Here is a 13,286-nt window from a genome sequence, read left to right on the forward strand (position 1 = left end):
TTGTAATAAAAGGCAATAACGGGCGATCAAAACTTCGGATCTACCCCAAAATGGTATCAATAAAAATGTCAGCCCAGCGCGCAAAAAAATAAGCCCTCACCTGGCCCCAGATCCTGAAAAATGGAGGCACTGCGGGTCTCGGAAAATGGCGCCTTTTTTTTTTTTAGCAAACTTTGGAATTTTTTTTCACCACTTAATTAAAAAAGAGCCTATACATGTTTGTTATCTATGAACTCATAATGACCTGGAGAATAATAATGGCAGGGCAGTCTTAGCATTTAGTGAACGTGGTAAATAACAAAACAAAAAAACAACTCTGGAATTGCATTGTTTTTGCAATTTCACCGCATTTGGAATTTTTTTCCCATACACGATATGGTAAAATGGTGATGGCGTTTAAAAGTACAACTCGTCCCGCAAAAAATAAGCCCTCACATGGCCATATTGAACAAAAAATAAAAAAGTTCTAGCTCTCTAAAAAAGGGGAGCAAAAAACAAAAACGCAAAAATGGAAAATGATCCGGTCATGAAGGGGTTAAAGTCGACATCACTATAAAAGCTTCAAGATTGTGAGTGTAAGGTCAATAACTGGGCTATGCATGCACATGATGATCAAAGTTTTCTAAGAGACTAACAAGGTAACATATATTAAACCTCAAAGAAATGTTGATGTCTTTTTCAGGCAGGTGAACCTGCTGAATTTTTCAAGAAGAACATGCTTTGGGAAATGACAGCTTTTTCTTCCTAAGAGAATGTGCTCACTGTTCGGAGCCGGCTGTGGCCCCGACGTTGTGGAACAGCTGCGCGGCCTCCGCCCATTATGCAAATGAGCGGCGCCATTTATTTTTTTCACCTGCGGACTTTCCTCATAGAGGCTAGTCTATGGGGAAAGTCCACATGCAGACCCGCAAGAGAAATTGACATGCTGCGGTCCTGAAAGACGCCGCACATGTCAGTTTCCGTGGGTGATCCGCAGGTGCAAGGAGACGCATACCCTAAAGCTTCACTTTTAGTGTTTTTTTTTCGTCTGAGCACTTTTTTAAAGTTTTAGACCACCGAAGTTTTATTTTTAGCGGTTTTTTTTTCCTTCATTTTTGTGTTTTTTTTTTTTGTTTGTTTTTTTTTTTACTGGTGTTTTATGGTCTTTTTTTTTTTAACAACGTTCAACATTGACGCCATTGACACTTAAAAATTGCCTGGGTGCCTTTTCAGTATTCCCATTGACTTGTATTGTAAAGTATAGAGCATATTCAGAGCAGAAAACGCCTGAAGAATTCTCCGGTTACTTCTTTTAACCACTTGGCATCTGTAGAGACCTGAAGCTGTTAAAGGATAATCAAAAACCTGAACATATGAACAGGTCGTTTTTACAACGAAATGCATATGTTCATTCTTTGAGAGGTTAGAAATCGCTTTTTCAGGTGGTTTTCAGAGTGAAATCTGCCTGAAAAAGACATCATGTGCACAAAGTGGACAGATTTATATAACGCAATGACTTACAGGAGGACCAGGTGGTCCAGATTCACCTGGGGATCCTTGATAACCAGGGGATCCCTGTTGGCAGAAAACAAGAGGAAATAAATGCATATTGATTATTCAGACACATGACCAGCATTGCTATATCCAGATATAAGCTATAGAAAAAGAAAAAAGATGAAGCAAAGAGGAGTAGAAGCAGAATAGTTGCATATATCCCTACCAAATAAGACACATTTTTCTAGGAATTCACTAAACTAGAGAGTCCTGGGTTCAAGGATGTACCACAAGGAGTACGATATATCGGACAATACACAGAAAACTAGTGAATTCCTGGAAAAGCATACTGAACCTCATTTATCAAAACGATTTAAAAGAAAAAAATATCTCTGTCACCCAGTAAGGACTCGGCTAGCACTTCATAAACAGCTTTAGTATCATTAAAAACCACAATGTGATTGCGTGCTATGGGCAACAAGGACAGGTTTTTGTTTACTATTTTGATCATCTGCCTGATATTCTCTCACCAATGGCCTTTGGTGAATCTATCACCAAAATTCTGGTTACAGATTCCCTTTGAAGTAGGAATTTTTTTAAGAACAATTGGCCTGCTAAAGGCACATGTGAATAGGCACAATTATTGTAATGAGTTCATGATCTATCTGCAAAAACAACAGCGCACATATAAAAAAAAAACCAACAAGCAACAAAAAACTAATGTGTGAAATCAGGACGAGTCAACCACAATGGGCCACACTTGGAATCATACTATTTAGCCATCTGTAGCTAAGGCATTTACACATATATACATATATATAAAGAGCAAGATTTATAAATCTACTTACAGGTTGGCCAGATTGTCCCGGTGAGCCTGGGGGTCCAGGAGGTCCTGGTGAACCCTAAATATAAATACAAGATAAAGCATTTACTTCAAATTGTTACTAGTCTTTAGTTATTATACTTTACAAGATTTGTCTTTACAAAAGTTTTTACTTTCTGTAAAGGTATGTGCACATGTTGCACTTGGGTTTTTCCATCAAGTTTTTGCCTGATAAAATGCAGCAATTTACTGTCTGAGCAAACTGAATGAAATTTGTGAAATCAGATTCACATGCTGCTTATTTATTACTTATAGATTTGAAGCGGTTTCAAGTCTGCACCATGTCAATTCTTTCAGCGTTTTTTGCAGCGTTTTTCACCCACTCTAATGAATAAAAATTCATAAAAAAAAGAAGCACACAAAAACGTAGCAAAGACATGCGTTCTTTAAGCAGCATTTTTCCTGCCAAGAGACATGTTTTTGATGCAGAAATGTCTGAAGCAAATACTGGCCACATACACTAACACAGAACAGCATTCTCAGGGCCGCAGGACTACTGACACATTATAGTTAATTCAAATATCTGGTAACAGTGGAATGAACAGAAGTAGAACATAGGCCCAGGAGTTAATCAATAATGAAAAACAGCTTGACAATAGCTAAGAATCAAAAGATAACAAATGCATATTTTTTTTGGCTTAGAAGTTCTTACAAAAGGAATTGAATCCTATAAAAGTCTCAAAATGATCACGTGGAATGTAATAAATGGATGGATTGCTGCTGTGACATTTATATGCCCATATAAAGAACTACCTATTGAACCCGTTCTACGCCCAGGTGGCGAGCATATTTATTGGTATATGATCTCCCATGGAGGTATGTGCTGCCCCCATCCTGGTATTTGTGCTGCCTCCATCCTGTTCCCAAATCCTGTTATGTGCTGCCCCCATCCTATCCTGGTATGCATGGCACCCCGCATCCCTATCCTGGTATGCATGGCACCCCTCATCCCAGGTCCTGGTATGCATGGCACCCCTCATCCCCATCCTGGTATGCATGGCACCCCTCATCCTGGTATGTATGGCACCTCATCCCTCATCCTGGTATGCATGGGCCCCCTCATCCCAGATCCTGGTATGCATGACCCCCCCTCATCCCCAATCCTGGTATGCATGGCACCCCTCATCCCCAATCCTGGTATGCATGGCACCCCTCATCCCCAATCCTGGTATGCATGGCACCCCTCATCCCCAATCCTGGTATGCATGGCACCCCTCATCCCCAATCCTGGTATGCATGGCACCCCTCATCCCCAATCCTGGTATGCATGGCACCCTTCATCCCAATCCTGGTATGCATGTCACCCCATCCCAATCCTGGTATGCATGGCACCCCATCCCTCATCCTGGTATGCATGGCCCCCACATTCCCAATCCTGGTGTGCATGGCACCCCTCATCCCTCATCCTGGTATGCATGGCACCCCATCCCTCATCCTGGTATGCATGGCCCCCACATCCCCAATCCTGGTATGCATGGCACCGCTCACCCACCAATCCTGGTATATATGGTACCCCTCATCCCCAAATGCTGGCATGCATGGTACCCCCTCACCACCCAATCCTGGTATGCATGGTACCCCCTCATCCAAATTCTGGTATGCATGGCACCCCTCATCCCCATCCTGGTATGCATGACACCCTTCACCCCCAATCCTGGTATGCATGGCACCCCTCACCCCCAATCCTGGTTTGCATGGCACCCCTTATCCTGATATGCATGGCACCCCTCACTCCCAATTCTGGCATGCATGGCACCCCTCACCCCCAATTCTGGCATGCATGGCACCCCTCACCCCCAATCCTGGTTTGCATGGCACCCCTTATCCTGATATGCATGGCACTCCTCATCTCCAATCCTGGTATGCATGACACCCCGCATCCCCAAATCCTGGTATACATGGCACCCCTTATCCCCATCCTGGTATGCATCGCACCTCTCATCCCAAACCTGGTATGTATGGCACCCCATCCCTCATACTGGTATGCATGGCCCCGACATCGCCAATCCTGGTATATATGGAACCCCTCATCCCAATTCTGGTATGCATGGCACCCCTCATCCCCATCCTGGTATGCATGACACCCTTCACCCCCAATCCTGGTATGCATGGCACCCCTCACTCCCAATTCTGGCATGCATGGCACCCCTCACCCCCAATTCTGGCATGCATGGCACCCCTCACCCCCAATCCTGGTTTGCATGGCACCCCTTATCCTTATCCTGATATGCATGGCACTCCTCATCCCCAATCCTGGTATGCATGGCACCCCTCATCCCTGATCCTGGTATGCATGGCACCCCTCATCCCCATCCTGGTATGCATTGCACCTCTCATCCCAAACCTGGTATGCATGGCACCCCATCCCTCATACTGGTATGCATGGCCCCCACATCGCCAATCCTGGTATGCATGGCACCGCTCACCCACCAACTCTGGTATATATGGAACCCCTCATCCCCAAATGCTGGCATGCATGGCACCCCTCATCCCCCAATCCTGGTAGGCATGGCACCCCTCACCCCCCAATCCTGGTATGCATGGCACCTCTCACCACCCAATCCTGGTATGCATGGTACCCCCTCATCTCAATTCTGGTATGCATGGCACCCCTCATCCCCATCCTGGTATGCATGGCACCCCTCACCCCCAATCCTGGTATGCATGGCACCCCTCACTCTCAATTCTGGCATGCATGGCACCCCTCACCCCCAATTCTGGCATGCATGGCACCCCTCACCCCCAATCCTGGTTTGCATGGCACCCCTTATCCTTATCCTGATATGCATGGCACTCCTCATCCCCAATCCTGGTATGCATGGCACCCCTCATCCCTGATCCTGGTATGCATGGCACCCCGCATCCCCAAATCCTGGTATGCATGGCACCCCTCATCCCCATCCTGGTATGCATTGCACCTCTCATCCCAAACCTGGTATGCATGGCACCCCATCCCTCATACTGGTATGCATGGCACTCCTCATCCCCAATCCTGATATGCATGGCACTCCTCATCCCCAATCCTGGTATGCATGGCACCCCTCATCCCTGATCCTGGTATGCATGGCACCCCGCATCCCCAAATCCTGGTATGCATGGCACCCCTCATCCCCATCCTGGTATGCATTGCACCTCTCATCCCAAACCTGGTATGCATGGCACCCCATCCCTCATACTGGTATGCATGGCCCCCACATCGCCAATCCTGGTATGCATGGCACCCCTCATCCCCAATCCTGGTATGCATGGCACCCCTCATCCCTGATCCTGGTATGCATGGCGCCTCTCATCCCCACTCCTCGTATGCATGGTACCCACTCACCCCCCAATACTGGTATGCATGGCACCGCTCACTCACCAATCCTGGTATGTATGGTACCTCTCATCCCCAAATGCTGGTATGCATAGCACACCTCATCCCCAATCCTGGTATGCATGGCACCCCTCATCCCCCAATCCTGGTATGCATGGCACCCCTCATCCCCCCAATCCTGGTATGCATGGTCCCCTCACCACCGAATCCTGGCTTGTATGCTACCCCCCTCATCCCTATCCTGGTATGTATGCTACCCCCCTCACCCCCCAATCCTGGTATGTATGATACCCTTCATCCCCAATGCTGGTATGCATGGCACCCCTCACCCCCCAATCCTGGTATGCATGGTCCCCTCACCCCCCAATCCTGGTATGCATGGCGCCCCTCATCCCCAATGCTGGTATGCATGGTCCCCTTTCCCAAGAATCCTGGTATGCATGGTACCACCTCATCTCTATCCTGGTATGTATGGTCCCCTCACCCCCCAAATGTGGTATGTATGGTACCCCCTCATCTCCAATTCTGTTATGCATGGCACCTCTCATCCCCAATGCTGGTATGAATGGCACCCCTCATCCCCCAATCCTGGTATGCATGATCCCCTCACTCCCCAATTCTGATATGCATGGCACCTCATCCTGGTATGCATGGCCCCCTTTTCCCCAATCCTGGCATGCATGGCACCTCTTATATCCAATTCTGGTATTCATGGCACCTCTCATTCCTGATCCTGTTATGCATGGCACCCCTCATCCCCAATCCTCATATGCATGGCACTCCTCATCCCCAATCCTGGTATGCATAGCACTCCTCATCCCCAATCCTGGTATGCATGGCACGCCTCATCCCCGAATCCTGGTATGCATGGCACCCCTCACCCCCCAATCCTGGTATGCATGGTACCCCCTCATACCTATCCTGGTAAAAAATGCACATATTTGGTATCACTGTATTCGTAAAAGTCTGATGTATCAAAATATAAAATAAAATAATCCAGTCAGTAAATGGCGTAAAGGGGAAAAAAAATCCAAAAGCCAGAATTGCTGTTTTTCGACCGAAAAAAATTTAATAACAGGCTATCAAAACATTGCAAGTATCCCAAAATAGTATCAATAAAAACAAGACCTCACACATCTCCACATCCCGAAAATTAAAAATTGTACGACACTCGAAAAGTGGCAGACACAAGCAAAATATATATATATATTTTTTTACACATTTCTGAATTTTTCTCACGACTTAAATAAAACAAAAACTATGCATGTTTGGTATCACCATAGTTATACTGACCTAGAGAATCATATTGCCAGGTCATTTTTACAGTAAAATGAATGCTCTAAATAAAAATCCCAAAATCAATTGCTGATTTGCACTTTTTTTTTTGCTATTTTCCCACTCAGATTTTTTTCCCCGCTTTCCATTATATCATATGATAAAATGGATTATGTAATTCAAAATTATAACTCGTCCCACAGTAAACAAGCCCTTACATGACTATATCAACAGAAAAATAAAAAAGTTATGGCTCTTGAAATAAGGGGAGTGAAAAACGAAAGCACAAAAACAAAAAATTGCCTGGTCCTTAAGTAGTTAAAGTGGTTGTCTGCAGCAAGACCAGCAGTCAACTAATTTCTACGGGCCTTGTAATTGAAGCTAAAGGCAGCCATTCATATGTAAGAATACATTTTTCCCATGTTCTGTCAGGTATAAAATTGCAATAATTGTAACATGGAACATGTTTTAAAGAGAAGAAATAAAGGTTTTAATTGTTAAATCTAGTGCTGGATTTTTACCCTGTTTTCTGGATTATAATTGGTCTGTCTTGTATGATCCAGCTTGCATATTACAAGTATTTACACTATTCTATATTCATCTTCTCTTCTTCAACAGAATTTAAGGAACATCAGCTTATGGATGTGTTTGGACATTATGGCTGCAATTCATTAAAGTATTTACAACAGGTTTTTTTGGCAAAAAACAATTTGAAAAGTTGCAAATTTTCTTTGCAATGCAGTTATCCAACAATTTTGATTCTTTTGTTTTTTTCATATAAGTCCAGCCAACCCCACCAAAGTGGATGGGGCATGGACAGGATGGGGCATGGACAGGATGGGACATGGCAACGTCCCTTACTGGTGTAGCATTTCTGGCAGTGCACATGGAGGCGCATGCCACTGAGTACATGCACCTAATTAATACACCAGTGTACAACTCCAATCTTAATGAATCAGCTCCTTTTTTGCCTGAGAAGACAGCTAATTGTCCAAATGTGTATGTAAAGTTTAATGTATTCAACTTGTACATAATATACTGAAATAAGTGTTTTGTTTTTGAGAACATCTTCAAACATGAAAAAATGGGAATTATTACTGTATAATTCAACAACTTAAAGAGAACCAGTCAGGATGCCATAGTAGTATGGCTGTATACAAAAGTTACGTATCTTGTCGCAATTCAATGTGCCAACCCTGAGAAATTGAGCTTGGAAGCCACGTGCAAATTCTCCTAGAAGTGCTACAGCAGGCCTCCTAGAGCACTCCCAGGTTTATTTGCTTGTAGCTGTAAAGCTCAATTTCTGAGCGATGGAGCTGCAGATTACTACAAAAGTGGGATCATTTTTTTATTATTGTTCTAAGACCTCTGCCGCCATACTATTTGGTTGATTACTAAAATAGTCCTAAGAGTTTCCCTATAAAGGGAGCCAACCATCTAATTCATACTGCTCAAAACACGGGCATCAAATATCAGAGTCCGTCTTTGATATTACAGTCGTGTATGTTTTACTCTGAAACACTGTAGCAGAGAAAGCTTTGAAAAGATGTCCAGGACTATGTGGTGATTCATTAAGCTGTTTGCATGAGAATTCTGCCATTAACATCTTAATAAGTAGCAATATTTTTCTGCAACTCAGAAGACGAGCCAAAATATTGCAAAGGTTGGCGCTGTCACGCTTATCTCGGTCATCTATACCAATATGGTCGCATCAAGGGTGAGGCATTGGTAAGATGGGGTGAGGCTAAGCTGGCCCATCAAATTTGTGAAAAGTTGCCCCACTTTAGTGGCATAACTTACTTCAAAAATCTGCTCCAGTCCTGAGTAACATTTCTAGCGGAGACGCATGGTTTTCAGAAGATTCCTTCTGTTCATTAAATCTGACACCAGTCTTAATGAATCTGGCCTATATGTTTCAGCTGACGAGTTTGAGGCAGTTTCCTTAGGTCCCAGGTCCCACTTCTATTCCTTTTGAATGAAAGATCTCTCACTATACATGAAAATGGAGAGAGATCTATCAATCTTTGTGGTCCAACAAGAAGCGGCCAGGAAAGGACCTTCGTTCAGTTGATACTTTGTCTCCAATCGACTTTTCAAAGTATGTTTTCTCTGAAATGCTGCAGTGTTTCAAAGTAAACCATACCTGGCTACAGTAGTGCTGCCAGACTGTTGATTCATGCCTCCTGAGGTTTGGGCAGCTGGAATCAGTTCACAAGTTTTAAATAAGGGGTAAAAATATAGACGTTTTTAAAATAATTTCAATAAAAAACATTGGGAAATAAAGTTACTCTTACAAGCATCATTTGACCACCGGAACCTGATTTGAAGTCATATCCTCCAGATTTGGAGTCATACTGAGGACGATAAATCTGTAAAAAAAAAATAACCACATCATTATTAAAGTTTGATGCATTCTGAGGTTTTACAGAGTACGTTGTCCATATATTTAAACAGTCCCCTGCCCTCATCCAAATATTTCTCAAATATAGAGCTGTAAATGTCATGTTTTATGCAGATTAATTTCATTTATTCATTATTAAATTATGAATTCACATAATTTCAGTTTATTATTAGTGATGAGCGAACATGCTCGCCACTACTTGGTACTCGCCCGAGCATCACGGTGCTCGACAAACTCGGCGAGTATATCTGGGTTGCTCGGGCGGGAGCTCGGGTCCCTGCCCTGCATGTTTGGTGCTCTTTAGAGAGCCAATGAACATGCAGGGATTGCTTGCCACGCACTGTAATACCGTAGCCATGTTGGTTGTGGGCATTACAGTGATTGGCTGGCTGCATAGCGTCATCAGGTCTATATAAGACCTCGTGCCGCTATGCTCGTCACAGTCTAACCCAGAAACAGGCAGAGTAGGGAGAGCTGCTGCTGTGTCAGGGAGAGATTTGCTTGTTTATAGTTAGTATAGGTATTCCACAGCATATCTATATATCCATCTGAACTAACAGTCCTTCTGAGAACTAATCCAGCTGCATATATTCAGTGGTGATAGCAGGAGTTAGGCAGGCAGGCAGTGTATGTGGCAGACTGCAGTGCATATAGTGCAAGAGAGTCCATAGCACGTTCTGTCTGCTGCTGCTGTTGTTACAGATATTTGTAGACCTAGTCCCAGATATCAGGGGCCAGGGCTAATTTGTTTTTATTTGAATCCTGATTATTTGCTTAAAAAGCAAAGTACACAATTTTTCTGCTCCATCTGCTTGTTAGCACTGCAGAATACAGCCATAGCTTTTCCATATTACAGCGATAAAAATCCAGAAATTGGAACTGAACGTGGAAAATATTGGCCTCCGTTTTGTTGCAGTGTGTCGGTGAAGCTATTCACATGAGGTCTCTGTGAAGAATAGTATTAATAAACTACAGGCCCGCTTTTTAAAACCATTGTTCTCCATCAGACGTATCACATATAACTGTGTTCCAAAATCAGCCATTTGTAGTGAACGTGGAAAATATTGTCCTACATTTATAGTTTGTAGCAGTGTATCAGTGTACACCATTTTACGGCTCCATTTGCTTTTTCGCAGAATACAGACAGATTTTTTTAGTTTTACTCATATTACTGTATTGTGGAAGCAGATGAACTTTCTTCAATGATCAAACGCACGTAATCAATATGACTGCCATAATATTACAGAAATTTTGTGGAGCATGCCAAATATTTCACTCCATTTAAGGTCAGACAGCTGTGTTTTGTTGAACCAATTGACACTTAGTCGCTGACAAATACCATAATATTAGGCGACTGCCAGAAACTGTGGCCATCAGACGCGATCCCATATGACTGCCCTAATAATCCAGCAATTTTTGTGAGCATGCCAAATATTACACTCCATTTAAAGTATTGCAGTTGTGGATTCAAACCTATTCACAGTTGGCCGCTGACAAATAGCATACCTGTGAACAATGTTACGGACTGACAAAAAAAAACCATACAAAAAACAAGGTAAAATGGAAAAAAAGTTAAGAAACATTCTTTCCAGGGTAATGACTTGTATATAAGGCCAAAGAAATAAAAAAATAAACTTATGGACTGTGGAAGACATTTATGCGACCAGAATGAACACTCATCTGTAGCTGGTGATGATACCATCTAGCAGCACCTGTCCCTATTGTAAATGCATCTAACAGCATTATCGATAGGGAATAGAATAGATTTTAATTTTTTTTGGGCAGCACGCAGTATAAGGCAATAATACCTGGCTGGATAGGTGTAATACGCTATCCATACTGCGTTACCTCACCCGTAAAAGAATTTCAGATAAGACAGTTAATATTCTAGAATATAGAATCTATTTGAATTGTCCTTCTCATTATTAAGGAGTCTTAACCTATTAATACAATAGTTACATTATACAGGAGGGGGCGCGCCATTCTAACACCTCATCGGCACTCCTGTGATACAATCGTGGGCTGCTGGTGGGTTGCCATGACGGCCATGGGTCTGCTGAAGACCCCTGTGTATGTCATCACAGTATTCCTGTGAAAACCAGCCTGTGGCTGGCATATATAGGAGACTGTGATTTCTGCTATATACGGCAATGCTGTGGCATTCCTGGATATAGCATAAGTGATCGGATGATCGCAGGTTCAAGGGGACTAACAAATACAGTGAACAGTAAAAAAAAAAAAAAAAAAGTTTTTAAAAAATAAAAAAATTATAAAAGTTCAAATCACCACCCATTAAAAATTAAGAAATAATAATAATAAAAAAAATTCACATATTTGGTATCGCTGCATTCGTAAAAATCTGATGTATCAAAATATAAAATAATCCAGTCTGTAAATGGCGTAAAGAGAAAAAAAATCCAAAAGCCAGAATTGCTATCTATTTATTTGAATTGTCCTTCCCATTATTAAGGAGTGTGTCTCCTATACTGTTATTGCATATGCAACAATTTCAAGGGCTGACAAAAATTAGGATGGACTCCAATACACATTTGAAGAGACGTAAAAAACATAAAAAAAATAAAAACACAGTAGGATCTTTCTTTAGTATAAAAACCAGACTCGCCAATGTAACCTCAATGTAATCACATTGCTCTTCTTGTTTGGCCTCCATCTCCGAAATGACATCAGTCACAAGCTGGAAGCACTGCAGCACTGCCTTGGCCAAGCGGCAACAGGCTGTGCTGAAGATAATATGCTTAATGCTTAGGTGACAAACCGCCCACCGCTGCAGAGTTGTTGAAAGCTGTAACACAACAGCCTGATCTGTGGCTCTCACCGATGAACATACACCCAGGCATGGTCGTGTGTGACAATGGGCGGAACCTGGTGGCGGAGAAATGACAGCCGGAGTAGATACGGTTTCTCTCTATGCCAGTTCTTTCACCAAGCTAAAGAATATGGCTCTGGTGAAATACAACTTTCACAGAGAAGCAGTGTCCGACTGAAGAACATTGGGCCCACCAGAGGATTTGATTCTGAGGGCCCACCTTTCTCCCTCACTCAAGAGCCCCATAGCAGCTGCAAAGTTTGCGCTATCATGAACTATCCTGATGGAGAAGCCAGAGCCCACTGGAGGAGTCTCCGGTTCTCTGGTGGGCCCGTCCAACCCTGCCGAGAAGCAGCCCTGGCTAAGAAAAGTGTGTGGGAAGGTTCCCGGACACGCTATGGCTGCTTTTTTATATTGTGGACTGGCTTCAGCAATCTATAAGATCCCTTCACTGGTTCCCCATTGGCCAGAGACTTCAGTTCAAAATCGAAACCATGACATGTAAAGCCATCCACAACCTGTCTCCTCCATATATCAGTGACCTAGTCTCCCGGTACACACCTGCACGCAACCTTCAATTCTCACAAGATCTCCTTCTCTACTCCCGTCTTATATCGTTTTCCCACAATCCATACAAGATTTTTCTGGTGCATCCCTTCTACTCTTTAACTCTGTACCCCAACATATCAGACTCTCGCCTACTGTTGAAACCTTTAAAAAAAGCTGAAGAACCACCTCTTCCGACAAGCCTACAATCTGCAGTAACCCTCGCTCCACCATATCGCTGCTCGACCAGCTGTACCCTCACCTACTGTATCCTCACCCATCCCTTATAGACTGTTTGTGCGCCCTCACGGGCAGGGTCCTCTCTGCTCTTTTACCAGTTAGTGACCTCTTTTCACAGGTAAAGCGCAATGGAATAAATGGCGCCATAATAATAAATAATAATAATTATACTATTTGTATTCTAGGTCAATTGATGGCACTTTCCTGGTGACTGCCCCTAAATTGATGTGTTTTAACAGCTTTTGGTCCAGTTTGAAGGTATGTATGCATTTGGTTTTGGCACCCATTGAATCCAATGGCGTTCGGCGAATATTCGACAACTACAATG

General features: G+C 43.3%; 1 protein-coding gene and 1 long non-coding RNA gene across 4 annotated transcripts in view; one reads left to right on the forward strand and one right to left on the reverse strand.

Annotated features, from left to right (window-relative positions):
- COL3A1 (collagen type III alpha 1 chain) overlaps positions 1–13,286 on the reverse strand; it is a 132,763-nt gene that overhangs the window by 84,694 nt on the left and 34,783 nt on the right. For both annotated transcript variants that reach the window (XM_073646298.1, XM_073646297.1), the window contains 3 exons: positions 9,239–9,313; positions 2,322–2,375; positions 1,501–1,554 (listed from right to left, as the gene is read on the reverse strand). In XM_073646298.1, the coding sequence (XP_073502399.1) occupies positions 1,501–1,554; positions 2,322–2,375; positions 9,239–9,313 (183 nt within the window). The remainder of the gene's footprint in view (positions 1–1,500; positions 1,555–2,321; positions 2,376–9,238; positions 9,314–13,286) is intronic.
- LOC141161483 (uncharacterized) overlaps positions 1–13,286 on the forward strand; it is a 126,482-nt gene that overhangs the window by 4,598 nt on the left and 108,598 nt on the right. For both annotated transcript variants that reach the window (XR_012250633.1, XR_012250634.1), the window contains exon 2: positions 13,144–13,216. This is a non-coding gene — a long non-coding RNA (uncharacterized lncRNA). The remainder of the gene's footprint in view (positions 1–13,143; positions 13,217–13,286) is intronic.

Source organism: Phyllobates terribilis, unplaced genomic scaffold, assembly GCF_046119375.1.
Source record: "Phyllobates terribilis strain yellow unplaced genomic scaffold, ASM4611937v1 Scaffold_9__5_contigs__length_417890890, whole genome shotgun sequence".
NCBI classification, from domain to species: Eukaryota; Metazoa; Chordata; class Amphibia; order Anura; family Dendrobatidae; genus Phyllobates; species Phyllobates terribilis.